Source organism: Gorilla gorilla, chromosome 5 (assembly GCF_029281585.2).
Source record: "Gorilla gorilla gorilla isolate KB3781 chromosome 5, NHGRI_mGorGor1-v2.1_pri, whole genome shotgun sequence".
In the NCBI taxonomy this organism is placed as follows: domain Eukaryota; kingdom Metazoa; phylum Chordata; class Mammalia; order Primates; family Hominidae; genus Gorilla; species Gorilla gorilla.
Genome location: NC_073229.2, coordinates 124,068,200 through 124,087,479, shown reverse-complemented (window position 1 = coordinate 124,087,479; position 19,280 = coordinate 124,068,200). Strand labels below are relative to the sequence as shown.

Sequence of the window (19,280 nt, the reverse complement as noted above, 5' to 3'; positions counted from 1 at the left end):
ACACTACAAATTTACAAATTTTACAAACTTTTTGTTTAAAAAAATGTGAGCAACTTAACCACCATTCCTCAAAATTTGTGGCAAACCCTTGAACCAAAGGTTTGTAAGTAGTCTGTTGGCTCACAACATTTTTTTCCCACTTAGTTTCTTGGAATTCTTTGAAAGTCTTGCACTAGTAAAGTGTGGTCCATTTGGGAAGAAAAAGGAAGTAGCCACAGTTACAGAAAAAAAATTAGCTTATAAATGTATCCCAGGGAGCTGAGTTTGTGAGAAGGTTAAAATGAAATCATATGGAATATTAAAGATACCAACAGCTAGAGAGAATGCTTGAGCCTTTTTTAAACAGTTCTCCAAATCAGATCATTTTGCTCCTGACTCTTTTCTCAGAAATGCTAAGAGGATCTTATGAAACAAATCTCATACACATCAAAATGCAAAAAATTAGAGGAATGATAGTGCCTACTCTGATAAATTGCAGGGGAATCAAATGATTTTTAGCTTCCATGCTTTTAAAATTATTCCCAAGTTTTATTCATCTGTTACCCCCATGTCCCAGGGAAATTTCCATTAAATGCCTAAATATGACATAACATGATTAAATATGGGAATTTTAAAATATGTTTTAAAATAATTCGCATTTCTAAAAAAGTAGATAGTAGAGATATAGTACAGATAGTACAGAGATAGTATAGAGGGCTCCCAAATACCCCTCACTCAGTTTTCCCATTGTTAACATCTTACATTACCTAGGATATTTGTCAAAACAAAGAAAATTGCAGTACATTACTGTTAACTAAATTCCGTTCTTTACTGGACTTCATTAGTTTTTCCATTAAAGTCCTAAATCTGTTCCAGATCCAATCCAGAATAGCACATTGCATTTAGTTATCATGTCTTCCCAGTGTCCTCTGATCTGTGAGTTTCTCACTCTTTCCTTATTTTTCATGACCTTCATAGTCTTGAGCACTGGCCAGGTATCCTGTAGAACATTCCCAATATGAGTTCGCCTGATATTGTATCATGATTAGACTGTACTTACATGTTTTTATTTAAAAAAATCAACTCTTCTCATCACAGTATATTAGGGGTCACATGATAGCCACGTTACATCACTGTTGATACCTAGCCTTGATTACCTGGTTGAGGTGGTGTTTGCTAGGTTTCTCCACCATGAAACTACTATTTATCCCTTTCACTATTCTATTCTTTGGAAATGAGTCACTAACATAGCCTACCTTCAAAGGGGAAGCAGGAAGATGGGAATTAAGCTCCATCTCCTGAAAGGGGAGTATCTGTGTAAGAATCCCTATATTATTTGGAATGCTTCTGTAAAAAAGGTCTGGCTCTTCTCTCCTCATTTTATTCAATATTATTTATATTACTATAGACTGATATGTTTATTTCATACATTGAGTCACAATTTAATGGTTTGTTATTTATTTGGTCTCTCAAAATGTTCCAGCTTTGAACCTTACATGCCAGGAGAGAGTGGCATAACATATTTAAACACTGAGGGAAAAAAACTTATACCCTAGAATAGTATATCTAGCAAAAATACCCTTCAAACATGAAGGAGAAATAAAGACTTTCCCAGATGAACTAAAGCTGAGGAATTTCATCAACACTAGACCTGTCTTACAAGAAATTCTAAAGGGAGTACTTCAATCAGAAATAAAAGGACATGGGGGGAGGAGCAAAGATGGCCGAATAGGAAGAGCTCCGGTCTACAGCTCCCAGCGTGAGCGACGCAGAAGACGGGTGATTTCTGCATTTCCGTCTGAGGTACCGGGTCCATCTCACTAGGGAGTGCCAGACAGTGGGCGCAGGACAGTGGATGCAGTGCACCGAGCGCGAACCAAAGCAGGGTGAGGCATTGCCTCACTCGGGAAGCACAAGGGGTCAGGGAGTTCCCTTTCCTAGTCAAAGAAAGGGGTAACAGACGTCACCTGGAAAATCGGGTCACTCCTACCCTAATACTGCGCTTTTCCGACAGGCTTAGGAAACAGCACACCAGGAGATTATACCCCGCACCTGGCTCGGAGGGTCCTACGCCCACGGAGTCTCACTGATTGCTAGCACAGCAGTCTGAGACCAAACTGCAAGGCGGCAGCGAGGGTGGGGGAGGGTTGCCCGCCATTGCCCAGGCTTTCTTAGGTAAACAAAGCAGCCTGGAAGCTCGAACTGGATGGAGCCCACCACAGCTCAAGGAGGCCTGCCTGCCTCTGTAAGCTACACCTCTGGGGGCAGGGCATAGACAAACAAAAAGACAGCAGTAACCTCTGCAGACTTAAATGCCCCTGTCTGACAGCTTTGAAGACAGCAGTGGTTCTGCCAGCATGCAGCTGGAGATCTGAGAACGGGCAGACTGGCTCCTCAAATGGGTCCCTGACCCCTGACCCCCGAGCAACCTAACTGGGAGGCACCCCCCAGTAGGGTCAGACTGACACCTCACACGGCCAGGTACTCCTCTGAGACAAAACTTCCAGGGGAACAATCAGACAACAGCATTCGTGGTTCACAAAAATCCGGTGTTCTGCAGCCACCGCTGCTGGTACCCATGCAAACAGCGTCTGGAGTAGACCTCTAGCAAACTCCAACAGACCTGCAGCTGAGGGTCCTGTCTGTTAGAAGGAAAACTAACAAACAGAAAGGACATCCACACCAAAAACCCATCCATACATCACCATCATCAAAGACCAAAAGTAGATAAAACAACAAAGATGGGGAAAAAACAGAGCAGAAAAACTGGAAACTCTAAAAAGCAGAGCGCCTTTCCTCCACCAAAGGAACACAGCTCCTCACCAGCAATGGAACAAAGCTGGAAGGAGAATGACTTTGACGAGTTGAGAGAAGAAGGCTTCAAATGATCAAACTACTCTGAGCTACAGGAGGAAATTCAAACCAAAGGCAAAGAAGTTAAAAACTTTGAAAAAAAATTTAGACGAATGTATAACTAGAATAACCAATACAAAGAAGTGCTTAAAGGAGCTGATGGAGCTGAGATCCAAGGCTCAAAAACTACGTGAAGAATGCAGAAGCCTCAGGAGCCGATGGCGATCGACTGGAAGAAAGGGTATCAGTGACAGAAGATGAAATGAATGAAATGAAGTGAAAAGGGAAATTTAGAGAAAAAAGAATAAAAAGAAATGAACAAAGCCTCCAAGAAATATGGGACTATGTGAAAAGACCAAATCTACATCTGATTGGTGTACCTGAAAGTGACAGGGAGAATGGAACCAAGTTGGAAAACACTGCAGGATATTATCCAGGAGAACTTCCCCAATCTAGCGAGGCAGGCCAACATTCAGATTCAGGAAATACAGAGAATGCCACAAAGATACTCCTCGAGAAGAGCAACTCCAAGACACATAATTGTCAGATTCACCAAAGTTGAAATGAAGGAAAAAATGTTAAGGGCAGCCAGAGAGAAAGGTCGGGTTACCCACAAAGGGAAGCCCATCAGACTAACAGCGGATCTCTCGGCAGAAACTCTACAAGCCAGGAGAGAGTAGGGGCCAATATTCAACATACTTAAAGAAAAGAATTTTCAAACCAGAATTTCATATCCAGCCAAACTAAGCTTCATAAGTGCAGGAGAAATAAAATCCTTTACAGACAAGCAAATGCTAAGAGATTTTATCACCACCAGGCCTGCCCTAAAAGAGCTCCTGAAGGAAGCACTAAACATAGAAAGGAACAACCGGTACCGGCCACTGCAAAATCATGCCAAATTGTAAAGACCATCAAGGCTAGGAATAAACTGCACCAACTAATGAGCAAAATAACCAGCTAACATCATAATGACAGGATCAAATTCACACATAACAATATTAACTTTAAATGTAAATGGACTAAATGCTCCAATTAAAAGACACAGACTGGCAAATTGGATAAAGAGTCAAGACCCATCAGTGTGCTGTATTCAGGACACCCATCTCATGTCCAGAGACACACATAGGCTCAAAATGAAGGGATGGAGGAAGATCTACCAAGCAAATAGAAAACAAAAAAAGGTAGGGGTTGCAATCCTAGTCTCTGATAAAACAGACTTTAAACCAACAAAGATCAGAACAGACAAAGAAGGCCATTACATGATGGTAAAGGGATCAATTCAACAAGAAGAGCTAACTATCCTAAATATATATGCACCCAATACAGGAGCACCCAGATTCATAAAGCAAGTCCTGAGTGACCTACAAAGAGACTTAGACTCCCACACAATAATAATGGGAGACTTTAACACCCCACTGTCAACATTAGACAGATCAATGAGACAGAAAGTTAACAAGGATACCCAGGAATTGAACTCAGCTCTGCACCAAGCAGACCTAATAGACATCTACAGAACTCTCCACCCCAAATCAATAGAATATACATTTTTTTCAGCACCACACCACACCTATTCCAAAATTGACCGCACAGTTGGAAGTAAAGCTCTCCTCAGCAAATGTAAAAGATCAGAAATTATAACAAACTGTCTCTCAGACAACAGTGCAATCAAACTAGAACTCAGGATTAAGAAACTCACTCAAAACTGCTCAACTACATGGAAACTGAACAACCTGCTCCTGAATGACTACTGGGTACATAATGAAATGAAGGCAGAAATAAAGATGTTCTTTGAAACCAAAGAGAACAAAGATACAACATACCAGAATCTCTGGGACACATTCAAAGCAGTGTGTAGAGGGAAATTTATAGCACTAAATGCCCACAAGAGAAAGCAGGAAAGATCCAAAATTGACACCCTAACATCACAATTAAAAGAAGTAGAAAACCGAAAACCAAGAGCAAACACATTCAAAAGCTAGCAGAAAGCAAGAAGTAACTAAAATCAGAGCAGAACTGAAGGAAATAGAGACACAAAAAACCCTTCAAAGAATTAATGAATCCAGGAGCTGGTGTTTTGAAAGGATCAACAAAATTGATAGACCGCTAGCAAGACTAATAAAGAAGAAAAGAGAGAAGAATCAAATAGAGGCAATAAAAAATGATAAAGGGGATATCATCACTGATCCCACAGAAATACAAACTACCATCAGAGAATACTACAAACACCTCTACGCAAATAAACTCAAAAATCTAGAAGAAATGGATAAATTCCTCGACACTTACACCCTCCCAAGACTAAACCAGGAAGAAGTTGAATCTCTGAATAGACCAATAACAGGAGCTGAAATTGTGGCAATAATCGATAGCTTACCAACCAAAAAGAGTCCAGGACCAGATGGATTCACAGCCGAATTCTACCAGAGGTACAAGGAGGGACTGGTACCATTCCTTCTGAACATATTCCAATCAACAGAAAAAGAGGGAATCCTCCCTAACTCATTTTATGAGGCCAGCATCATCCTGATACCAAAGCCGGGCAGAGACAAAACCAAAAAAGAGAATTTTAGACCAATATCCTTGATGAACATTGATGCAAAAATCCTCAGTAAAATACTGGCAAACTGAATCCAGCAGCACATCAAAAACTTATCCACCATGATCAAGTGGGCTTCATCCCTGGGATGCAAGGCTGGTTCAATATACGCAAATCAATGAAGGTAATCCAGCATATAAACAGAACCAAAGACAAAAACCACATGATTATCTCAATAGATGCAGAAAAGGCCTTTGACAAAATTCAACAACCCTTCATGCTAAAAACTCTCAATAAATTAGGTATTGATGGGACGTATCTCAAAATAATAAGAGCTATCTATGACAAACCCACAGCCAATATCATACTGAATGGGCAAAAACTGGAAGCATTCCCTTTGAAAACTGGCACAAGACAGGGATGCCCTCTCTCACCACTCCTATTCAACATAGTGTTGGAAGTTCTGGCCAGGGCAATGAGGCAGGAGAAGGAAATAAATGGTATTCAGTTAGGAAAAGAGGAAGTCAAATTGTCCCTATTTGCAGATGACATGTTTGTATATCTAGAAAACCCCATTGTCTCAGCCCAAAATCTCCTTAAGCTGATAAGCAACTTCAGCAAAGTCTCAGGATACAAAATCAATGTAAAAAAATCACAAGCATTCTTATACACCAATAACAGACAAACAGAGAGCCAAATCATGAGTGAACTCCCATTCACAATTGCTTCAAAGAGAATACAATACCTAGGAATCCAACTTACAAGGGACGTGAAGGACCTCTTCAAGGAGAGCTACAAACCACTGCTCAATGAAATAAAAGAGGATACAAAGAAATGGAAGAACATTCCATGCTCATGGGTAGGAAGAATGAATATCATGAAAATGGCCATACTGCCCAAGGTAATTTATAGATTCAATGCCATCCCCATCAAGCTACCAATGACTTTCTTCACAGAATTGGAAAAAGCTATTTTAAAGTTCATATGGAACCAAAAAAGAGCCCACATTGTCAAGTCAATCCTAAGCCAAGAGAACAAAGCTGGAGGCATCACGCTACCTGACTTCAAACTATACAAGGCTACAGTAACCAAAACAGCATGGTACTGGTACCAAAACAGAGATATAGATCAATGGAACAGAACCAAGCCCTCAGAAGTAATGCCGCATATCTACAACTATCTGATCTTTGACAAACCTGAGAAAACAAGCAACGGGGAAAGGATTCCCTATTTAATAAATGGTGCTGGGAAAACTGGCTAGCCATATGTAGAAAGCTGAAACTGGATCCCTTCCTTACACCTTATACAAAAATTAATTCAAGATGGATTAAAGACTTAACGTTAGACCTAAAACCATAAAAACCCAAGAAGAAAACCTAGGCAATACCATTCAGGACATAGGCATGGGCAAGGACTTCATGTCTAAAACACCAAAAACAAAGGCAACAAAAGCCAAAATTGACAAATGGGATCTAATTAAACTAAAGAGCTTCTGCACAGCAAAAGAAACTACCATCAGAGTGAACAGGCAACCTACAAAATGGGAGAAAAGTTTTGCAACCTACTCATCTGACAAAGGGCTGATATCCAGAATCTACAATGAACTCAAACAAATTTACAAGAAAAAAACAAACAACCCCATCAAAAAGTGGGTGAAGGACATGAACAGACACTTCTCAAAAGAAGACATTTATGCAGCCAAAAAACACATGGAAAAATGCTCACCATCACTGGCCATCAGAGAAATGCAAATCAAAACCACAATGAGATACCATCTCACACCAGTTAGAATGGCAATCATTAAAAAGTCAGGAAACAACAGGTGCTGGAGAGGATGTGGAGAAATAGGAACACTTTTACACTGTTGGTGGGACTGTAAACTAGTTCAACCATTGTGGAAGACAGTGTGGCGATTCCTCAGGGATCTAGAACTAGAAATACTATTTGACCCAGCCATCCCATTACTGGGTATATACCCAAAGGACTATAAATCATGCTGCTATAAAGACACATGCACACATATGTTTATTGTGGCACTATTCACAATAGCAAAGACTTGGAACCAACCCAAATGTCCAACAATGATAGACTGGATTAAGAAAATGTGGCACATATACACCATGGAATACTATGCAGCCATAAAAAATGATGAGTTCATGTCCTTTATAGGGACATGGATGAAATTGGAAATCATCATTCTCAGTAAACTATCACAAGGACAAAAAACCAAACACCAAATATTCTCACTCATAGGTGGGAATTGAACAATGAGAACACATGGACACTGGAAGGGGAACATCACACTCTGTGGACTGTTGTGGGGTGGGGGGAGGGGGAAGGGATAGCATTAGGAGATATACCTAATGCTAAATGACGAGTTAATGGGTGCAGCACACCAGCATGTCACATGTATACATATGTAACTAACCTGCACATTGTGCACATGTACCCTAAAACTTAAAGTATAATAATAAAATAAAAATAAAAAATAAAATAAAATAACAAAAAAACAACAATAATAACTACAACAACTTTTCAAGACATAGATAATACAATAAGATATACATTGAAACAACAAAAAGTTAAAAATTGGGGGGACAAAGTTAAGGTGTAGAGTTTTTACTAGTTTTCTTTTTGCTTGTTTGTTTATGCAAACAGTGTTAAGTTGTTATCAGGTTAAAATAAAGCCTTATAAGATAGTATTTGTAAGACTTATGGAAACCTCAAATCAGAAAACATACAATGGATAAACAAAAAATAAAAAGCAATAAACTAAATCCTATTACCAGAGAAAATCACCTTCACTAAAGGAAGACAGGAAGGAAAGAAAGAAGGAAGAGAACACAAAACCAGAAAACAAATTTTAAAATGGCAGGAGTAAGTCCTTGCTTATCAATAATAACATTGAATATAAATGGACTAAACTCTTCAAAAGACAAAGACTGGCTGACTGAATGAAAAAACAAGACCTGTTGATCTATTGCCTTCAAGAAACACACTTCAACTATAAAGACACACATAGACTGAAAAAAAAGGAATGGAAAAACATATACCATACCAATGGAAACCAAAAAAAGCAGGAGTAGTCATATCAGACAAAATAGATTTCAATTAGAAAACTATAACAAGAGACAAAGAAGATCACCATATAATGATAAAAAGGGGTCAATTTAGCAAGAGGATATAACAATTTAAAATATATATTCACCCAACACTGGAGTATCCAGATATATAAAGCAAATATTATTAGAATTAAAGAGAGAGATAGTCCCCAATATAATATTAGCTGGAAACTTCAATAACTTACTTTCAGCATTGAACAAATCTTCCAGCCAGAAAATTGACAAAGAAACATTGGACTTAATGTGCACTGTAGACCAAATGGACCTAATATATATTTACAGGACATCTCATCCAATAGCAGCAGAATCTACATTATTTTCCTTAGCACATGGATCATTCTCAAGGATAGAACATATGTTAGGTCACAAAACAAGTCTTTAAAAATTCAAATAATTGAAATAATACCAAACATCTTCTCTGACCACAATAGAATAAAACTGTAAATCAATAACAAGAGGAATTTTGGAAACTATACAAACACATGGAAATTACAAAATATGCTCCTGAATGACCAGTGGGTCAATGAAGAAATTAAGGAAGTTGAAAAATTTCTTGAAACAAATGATAATGGAAACACAACATACCAAAACCTATGGGATACAGCAAAACCAGTACTAAATGGGAAGTTTATAGCTGTAAGTGCCTACATCAAAAAAGATGAAAAATGTCAAATAAACAGTCTAATAATGTACCTTAAAGAACTAGAAAAGCAAGAGCAAACCAAAACCAAAATTAGTAGAAGAAAAGAAACAATAAAGATCACAGGAGAAATGAATGTAATTAAAATGAAGAAAACAATAGAAGAGATCAGTGAAACAAAAATCTGATTTTTTTTAAAGTTAAACAAAATTGACAAACTTTTAGCCAGACTAACTGAGAAAAAGACAGAAGATCTAAATAAATAAATTCGGAAATGGAAAAGTAGACCTTACAACTGATACTGCAGAAATTCAAAGGATCATTAGTGGCTACCATGAGCAACTGTATGCCATTAAATTGGAAAATCTAGAAGAAATGGACAAATTCCTATACATATATAACGTACCAAGATTGAACCAGGAAGAAATCCAAAATCTGAACATACCACTAACAAGTAACAAGATCAAAGCCATAATTAAAAGTCTCCCAAGAAACAAAAACCCAGGACCCAATGGCTTCATTGAATCCTGCTAAACATTTAAAGAGCTAATACAAATTCTACTCAAATTATTCTGAAATATGGAAGAGCAGGGACTAATTCCAAACTCATTCTACAACAGCAGTATTACTGTGATACCAAAATCAGACAAAGACACAACAAAATAAAACTACAGGCAAATCTCTCTGATGAATATTCATGCAAAAATTCACAACAAAATATTAGCAAACCAAATTCAATAATATGTTAGAAATCTCGTTCATCATGACCAAGTGGGATTTATCCCAGGGGTGCCAGGATGATTCAACATATGTAAATTAATCAATGTAATACATCATATCAATGGAATGATCATTTAAATGATTAACATATCATCATTTAAATTCAATATAATAAATAGAAATATCAAATGCTGAAAAAGCATCTGATAAGATTCAACATCTCTTTATGAAAAAAACCTTAAAAAAACTAGTTATAGGAGGAACATACCTCAACATAATAAAAGCCATATATGACAGACCCCCAGCTAGCATCATACTGAATGGGGAAAAAACTAAAAGACTTCCCTCTAAGATTTGGAACATGACAAGGATGCCCACTTTCACCACTGTTATTCAGCATAGTACTGAGGTCCTAGCTAGAGCAATCAGACAAAAGAAAGAAAGAAAGGACATCCGAATTGGAAAGGAATAAGCCAAATTATCCTTGTTTACAGATGACATGATTTTATATTTGGAAAACTCTAAAGACTCCACACACAAAAAAAACTATTAGAACTGATAAACAAATTCGGTAAAGTTTCAGGATACAAAATCAACATACAAAAATCAGTAGCATTTCCATATGCCAACAGTCAACAATCTGAAAAAGAAATAAAAAAGTAAGCCCATTGATAATAGCCACAAATAAAATTAAATACCTAAAAACTTAACAAAGAAGTGAAAGATCTCTATAATGAAAACTATAAAACACTGATGAAAGAAATTGAAGAGGACACCAAAAAATGGAAAGATATTCCACATTCATTGTTTGGAAAAATCAGTATTGTTAAAATGTTCATACTACCCAAAGCAATCTACAGATTCAAAGCAATGTCTATCAAAATACCAATGACATTCTTCACAGAAATAGAAAAAAAAAACTTAAAATTTATATGGAACCACAAAAGACCCATAATAGCCAAATATATCCTGAGCAAAAAGAATAAAACTAGAGGAATCACATTACCTTACTTCAAATAATACTACAGATCTATGGTAACCAAAACAGCCTGGTACTGGCATAATAACAGAGACATAGACCAATGAAACAAAATAGAAAACCCAGAAACAAATTCACACACCTACAATGAATTCATTTTTAACAAAGGTGCCAAGAACATATACACTGGGGAAAAGACAGCGTCTTCAATAAATGATGCTGGTAAAATTGGATGTCCATATGCAGAAGAATGAAACTAGAGCCCCATTTCTCATTATATACAAAAATCAAATCAAAGTGGATTAAAGACTTAAATCTAAGACTTCAAACTATGAAACTTCTACCAGAAAATATTGGAGAAAATCTCCAGGACATTGGTCTGGGCAAAATTTCTTACTCCACAGGCACAGGCAACCAAAGCAAAAAATGGACAAATGGGTCCGGGCGCGGTGGCTCACGCCTATAATCCGAGCACTTTGGGAGGCCGAGGCGGGCGGATCGTGAGGTTAGGAGATCAAGACCATCCTGGCTAACACGGTGAAACCCTGTCTCTTACTAAAAATACAAAAAATTAGCTGGGCGTGGTAGCGGGTGCCTGTAGTCCCAGCTACTCAGGAGGCTGAGGCAGGAGAATGGCGTGAACCCAGGAGGCGGAGCTGGCAGTGAGCCGAGATCGCGCCACTGCACTCCAGTCTGGGCGACAGAGCAAGACTCCGTCTCAAAAAAAAAAAAAAAAAATGGACAAATGGGATCGCATCAAGTTGAAAAGCTTGGCTATATAAATTGCCAAGATTTAGAATCAACCTAAGTGTCCATCAACAGATCAATAGATAAAAATAATGTGATATGTGTACACAATGGAGTACTATTCAGCCATAAAACAGAATGAGATACTGTCATTTGCAAGAACATGGATGGAACCAAAAGTCATTATGTTAAGTGAAATAAACCAGGCACAGAAAGACAAACATCACATGTTCTCACACATTTGTGGGATCTAAAAATCAAAACAATTTTACTCATGGACATAGAGAGTAGAAAGATGGTTACCAGAGGCTGGAAAGGGTAGTAGGGGCCTGAGGGTGAGGTGAGGATGGTTAATGGGTATTAAAAAATAGTTCAAAAGAATGAATAAGGCCTAGCATTTGATAGCACAACAAGGTGACTATAGTCAATAATAATTGTACTTTTAAAAATAACTAAAAGGGTATAATTGGATTGTTCGTAATACAAAGTATAAATGCTTCAAGGGATGGATACCCAATTCTTCATGATGTGATTATTACACATTGCATGCCTGTATCAAAACATCTCATTTACCCCATAAATATATACACCTACTATGTACCCACAAAAAAATTAAAAAAATTAACAACAAAAAAAGTTCCAGCTTTGGAAACTTTGGAAAGTTTTCAACAAGAATAAAAAAGAATATATCACAATGCACCGAGTAAGTAGGAATATAATAATAAGCTTCATATTTCACTGCAAAGCCATTATGAACTGTCCAAAAGGTTCTAGGAACACATTGCCCCATAATTTCTATGGTTGTTTATACCCTGTCTATCTGAATGTTTCCTCTGCAGCTGCAATCCCAGTGTACCAAAACAGAGAGTGATGAAGTTGACAAAGATGGTGCTGGTGCTGGTGGTAGTCTTTATCCTGAGTGCTGCACCTTATCATGTGATACAACTGGTGAACCTACAGATGGAACAGCCCACACTGGCCTTCTATGTGGGTTATTACCTCTCCATCTGTCTCAGCTATGCCAGCAGCAGCATTAACCCTTTTCTCTACATCCTGCTGAGTGGAAATTTCCAGAAACGTCTGCCTCAAATCCAAAGAAGAGTGACTGAGAAGGAAATCAACAATATGGGAAACACTCTGAAATCACACTTTTAGGAAAGTACATGGATCACCATGAGTCTAGACATGATTGTCTATCTTACTGGTATTATTAGAAAGGGCAGGTGTACCGATATGTTTATGCCCATTCTTCTTGTGTACTTGTGACTCTTACCAGCATGGAAGAGAAGTGTAACCATGCAAATACAATGAGCTTAATATGCTAACTTTAGCAAGATGTAAAATGTTGATCTATATTGTGGGTAGGGAATGGGATAGTCTGAGATACCCAGGCTTCATGATGGTGTATATTATTTCAGCATATTATAAACTAGTCACTAATGAAAATGGCCATCCATGACCATTGACTCAAAACTCACCAAGGAACCTGACCTTGCCCTCCACACTGTGGCCTCACTGTAACAGTTTCCTCAAGGTTCCTAGGAGGGTATCACCTTAGAGTGAAGTCTGAAATTTGGCTATTTTTTATCTATAAAAAATGTCAGGTTTATATGGTCCAATACTAATACCCTCAACAACTAAGCCCCACCTTTTAGAATAAGTTACCATTTATTGCACACATGCAATGTGTAAGATTACATGTAACAAACCTGTGAAATAAGTATTATTACCTTTGTTTACTAAGGCTCAGAAAGGAGAAATGATAGGCCTAATGCTGCAACAGCTATCTAAGAGCTGAGCTAACATTCAGCTCTGCCTGTTTCTTTTCTACTGCACGACCTTGACAACCTTTACTTATCATGCTGGAGAAACCAGTAACTTGGAGTTTCTTTTGCTTTCTCCTGTAGCCCTACAAGAGGAGAACTAAAGTCTGATAGAAATGAGTTGATGTTTTAAGCATCATTTTGGATTACCTTTGTTCTCACACCTGCTAACTGTAGAAACTGGCATCTGCACTTTAATAATAATACTTTACTTCTGGACTTTGAGCATAATTAAGAAACATTCCTGGCCGGGTGCAGTGGCTCACGCCTGTAATCCCAGCACTTTGGGAGGTGGAGGCAGGTGGATCACAGGGTCAGAAGTTCAAGACCAGTCTGGCCAACATAGTGAGACCCTGTCTACTAAAAATACAAAAAGATTAGCCGAGCATGGTGGCGCATGCCTGTAGTCCCAGCTACTCAGGAGGCTGAGGCAGGAGAATTGCTTGAACCCAGGAGGTGGAGGTTACAGTGAGCCGAGATCACGCCACTGCACTCCAGCTTGGGCAACAGAGTGAGACGTCATCTCAAAAAAAAAAAACAAACAAAAAAAAAAAAAAAAAACAAGAAACATTCCCTTTTGGTTACAGTATACATGTTTGTTCTAAGGTACAAAAAAGTAATTAGCCCTTAAATTTTCATAGGTATTCATTATATCTATCTTTTCCTCTTTAGACTTATATATAGTTAGGAAAGGAAACAATGCATTTAATGCCTGGGTTCTACACTAAGACAAATATTGTTATTTTTGCTTGTGGATAAAGTCTGTAAACCCACCTTCTTCATCTAAATACATTAAATTTGTTTTCTCCGTAAACATCTGAAACCAATTTTCAACCAGCCCTTTCTAGAAAAAGAGTTAACCATTTTTATATCTGATCTCCATTTTTATATTTCAATTGTGTTTGGATAAACTTGTATTTGAATCAACCCAGACGTGATTTTTAACCCTATTTATTTTACTCTAGAATTTTTAGGCACCATTTCAGAACTGGATAGTATCTAAATGCATATCTGGATGAATGGTTCTGTAAACCACATGAGAATTACACACTGAGACAGGTAGCATCTGAAACATTTTGTTTCCGTAGCTGAGGTCTAGAGACCTACATATGCAGCTGGATGCTCCTATAAAGCGTCCATAAGAAGCTGTGTCATGGCCACAGTTTCAGGGGTCTTCATTCTCACTTTTCTAAGATGCAACAGTCCGGGCTCAGTGAATAATATTAACTTCTGAAGACCCAGCACAATGGGTCAGAAACATCTTCTTATGTGATAATTGAAGAGCAATTGCTTACTTTCATTGTTTTTTTTAATACAGAAAAATATTATGATTTTAAAGACTTAGCTTTAAACCACAGACCTTTTTCTAGTAGCAGTCCCAATAGTCCTCAAATAATTGGCCAGTGAATTATTTTAAATTATATTTACTAAGAGTTGTAAGGAGCTTTATTTAGCATTTAATCAAAGTAGAAAATAAAAAGGGTGACTAATAAATTTATTTTTGTCCCTTTATATAGCGTTTCTATGCATAAGCATATTTATATGCAGATTTACAGAGGTGATTTGATAGAGATTCTTTGTGTGTTTTCTATGTTTGGCCATGATATGTATACATGTTTACTTTCAAATGAAGTTAATAATGATACTTGGGTATTTGTCACTCAGTCAAATAATAATCATATCCTTATTCTATTCTTATTCAATTCTAGGTGCCTCATTTAAACTTTGATCATCAATTAATAAAAATGAATGAGTAAAAATTGCTTATGTATTAATTTACCTCAGGTTTGTAGCTTCTACTTTTAAGATTTTTCTATAAGGGATTTTATATTCTCTTAATAGAAATAGCTTCTCCTCAACAAAGAGCAAATGTTTCTGAATTAGTAAAATGTATCTTAAATATGGCCAGTAGTTTGAAGGCACTCATTATCATACCAAATTGTCAGAAACCTAGATTCTTGTATTATATCTCAGAAATTACTGCTTTTTGTGGGTTATAATGTCACAGGGTCACGGAACCTTGAATCTGAAACATACTTTAGAGACTGTCAAGTGTTAAAGATGAGAAAAGTGAGCCACAAATAAACCAAATTATTTTTAACACAGTTCATTGTGTCCAGAGACCCACACCTAAAAAGCAGCTAGAAACCAGCCCTGAGTCCTTTCTACCAAACCATAGTCCCTCCCTTGTGGAACACTGATACAGTTGCTAATAGCTATAACAAATACTTAAAAGTTTACTGAGTAAATCAAGATTGTATAATTATGCTCTAAAAGTTGTCAAATTTTAAAGAAATACCTGACTCAGAATTTACTTGGATTTCTTGTCAGAATGGCAGACATTAATTATCCGTTCTCTTCACAGAGCTCTATGGAATCAGCCCAAAGCAAAATAGAGAAATTAACAATATTTTCTTTTACTGCCCCCAATTTTTTGTTGACAGCTCTCTACACCAATAATTTAGTTCATTCTACAAAACGCCTCCTCTCTCACCTAAAGTTAGGAACAGCGCTACACTTCCTACAGTTACAATTCCTTTATGACTCTACCCTAGCAGGGGTAGCATCAGATTTTTCCATTTGGCCATTTTAGCAATGTTGAGATGTAGCTATAGTCCACTCAAAAAACTATACTTAATTGATATCTTGATTTCTTGTGTTTGTAAATTCGTCATTTAACACATATTTACAGAACACTCTATCTCCAAGGCACTGTGCTGATCTCCACTGAGAATAATTTTTTTTAATGCCTAAGACATTACCTCATCTCAAGAACTGAAAATCCAGTGTCTCCTATGCTTCCTGTAGATCAACTGTACCCATTAGGTGTCCCAGAGAACAATCTACAATGGTTTCTTGATTCTAAAATATAATTCATAAAATATACCATTAATTTAATAACTGCTTTGGGAGGTAAAAACACAACATTCACATTAATAGATATACCCTCAGAAACACACATGGAATGCACATCACAGAATTGAGGGGAAAAAAACTGTATCGACAACTGTCAGTACATTTTCTTCTAAGATTAAATGTACTCATCAGTTTATGAAAGGATTCTTCATTAAGTGATTTCATTGCTACTAATGTCTGAATTTAAAGACAAAAGTGAATCATATCAAAGGGTCAAAATTGATTAAATATCTCACAAACAATGTTTACCTTTTTCATGTAAGAACTGAGAAAAATGGGAATAATTTTGAATTAAATGTATTGCAGCAGCAGCAAAACCACAAGAACTTGCTACCTTAACAACAGAAAAACTTAACATTGCATTATGAAAATAGAGCTTTGAGCTTCTTGAGGATAAAAAGCTACCTCTGGCTCATCACACCACCATTGGGAGTGTAATTCTGGGATACTACTTCAAAGGTATTCTCTTCTATCAGAAACCTATTTGAAAGTATAAAGTAGCCTTTTAATCAGAAGTGGGGGAAAAAGCATTTCTAAAACACTATATGATTTTTACTGAGACTACAGGTGGTTCCTATAGCTTATTAAATGTGTTGTTCCTCCTAATTTATAAAACTGAATACATTTGCTAGTTCTCTGAAAAACATTCAAGGCAAATATACTAGACATCTTTTAATAACAGCTATCTAAAATGCCATATGTAAGTCTGTTCCAAAGCAATTGACAAAATTATTTCCAGGAATAAGAAATAAGGAATGAGGTTCCTCTCCTCAATTTTCTTTTTTCTTTTTCTTTTTTTTTTTTTTTTTTTTTTTTGAGACGGAGTCTCGCTCTGTAGCCCAGGCTGGATGGAGTACAGTGGCGCGATCTTGGCTCACTGCAAGCTCTGCGTCCCGGGTTCATGCCATTCTCCGGCCTCAGCCTCCCGAGTAGCTGGGACTACAGGCACCCACCACCACGTCCAGCTAATTTTTGTATTTTTTGTAGAGATGGGGTTTCACTGTGTTAGCCAGGATAGTCTCGATCTCCTGACCTTGTGATCTGCCCACCTCAGCCTCCCAAAGTGCTGGGATTGCAGGCGTGAGCCACCGCGCCGGGCCTCCTCTCCTCAATTTTCAATGTTGTGTTGACTGCTTCGGAATTCCTGGTGTCAGTAGACCTGGTTTAAGTTCCACCCTGGTCAATTACTAGATGTAAGACCCTTGCAAAGGACATGAGCAGACACTTCTCAAAAGAAGACATTCAGGCAAGACAGCCATATGAAAAAAAGCTCAACTGATCATTAAAGAAATGCAAATCAAAACCACAATGAGATACCATCTCATGCCAGTCAGAATGGCAATTATTAAAAAGTCAAGAAACAACAGATGCTAGTGAGGTTGCAGAGAAAAAGGAATACTTTTACACTGTTGGTGGGAATGTACATTAGTTCAACCATGTGGAAGACAGTGTGATGATTCCTCAAAGACCTAGAAGCAGAAATAACATTTGACCCGGCAATCCCATTACTGGGTATATACCCAAAGCAATATAAATCATTCTATTATGAAGATACATGCATGTTTATGTTCATTGCAGCACTGTTCACAATAGCAGAGACATGGAATCAACCCAAATGCCCATCAATGATAGACTGGATAAAGAAAATGTGGCACATATACACCATGGAATACTATGAAGCCATGAAAAATAATGAGATCACGTCCTTTGCAGGGACATGGATGGAGCTAGAAACTGTTATCCTCAGCAAACAAATGCAGGAACAGAAAACCAAACACCGCATGTTCTCACTTATAAGTGGGAGCTAAACAGTGAGAACACATGGACACATTGGGAAGAACAAAACACACTGAGGCCTGTCAGCAGGTTGAGGGGAGTGAGGGCATCAGGAAGAATAGCTAATGGATGCTGGGCTTAATACCTAGGTGATGGATTGATCTGTGCAGCAAACCGCCATGGCACACATTTACCTACGTAACAAACCTGCACATCCTGTACAGAAGAAAATATTTTTTAAAAAACTGTTAACTAAACTGCTTAATTTATAGATTTGGAAACTGGAGCCCAAAGAGGGTAAAGTGATAACTCAAAATCACAAAGCTTTTTGTTGCCAGAACAAGGGCAAAAATTTGAAACTCCTGACTCTTAGGCCCTCCCTGGTTTCCACCATATCCTTCTTTCTCAGGCTGTACTCAGAAAGTAGGGGGCTGTGGATTCCATGCCAAGAAGTTGGTTTATAAATGCAGTGAGATGCCTTGAAACTTTTTGAGGAGGGCAGGATCAGAATCAGATCTGTGCTCTTAGAAATAGCTGGCACTAGAGTGTGTGATGAAAAGAACAGGAAGAGCCTGAGGCTGAAAATCATAGGAAGTTATCACAATGGTCCAAGAAGTAATGTCTCAACCAGCACAATGACAGTAAAGGTGTATACATTTACCTACCATTTGTTGAGCGCATACAGTGTACCAGGCAATGTGCATAATCTCATATAATCCTTGCACAGCCCTCAGAGCTACATACCATTATTGTCCACATCTTATACATGAAGAATCCAGGGCTTGGAAAGGTTGAGTAACCTGCCTATGGTTACTCAGCTAGCAACCCCAGGCTGATGCTCTTATCCACTATGCTTCTTAGCCTTCACAGTCGATGCATCGTTAAAATGCAGATTCTGATTTGGTAGCTCTAGGGTGCAATTTGAGATTATGCATTTCTAACAAGCTCCCAAGTGATGCTGATGCTGCTGTTCCACAGAACACACTTTAAGCTGAAAAAGTTGTGTCCAATAGAAATGCAAGGGAGGAAAGAGATAGGAGAAACCTTCAAAAATAAATTTGGTTGTGTGGAATGAGGAAGAGAGAAGATGATGAAACAATTTTGAGATTTCTAGCCAATGGGAAAGCTACTGATTAACATAAGAACCCAGGAGAAGGACCAGCTGCAATCTGTATTCATTAAATGGAGTTTC

At 37.7% G+C, this 19,280-nt stretch overlaps 1 protein-coding gene across 1 annotated transcript in view; it reads left to right on the top strand.

Annotated features, from left to right (window-relative positions):
* The window catches only part of MCHR2 (melanin concentrating hormone receptor 2), a 37,733-nt gene extending 22,522 nt beyond the window's left edge, over positions 1–15,211 (top strand). The window contains exon 5 of the mRNA XM_004044449.5: positions 12,413–15,211. Coding sequence (XP_004044497.1) covers positions 12,413–12,728 — 316 coding nt within the window. The 3' untranslated portion in view covers positions 12,729–15,211. The remainder of the gene's footprint in view (positions 1–12,412) is intronic.
* Positions 15,212–19,280: the final 4,069 nt, after the last annotated feature.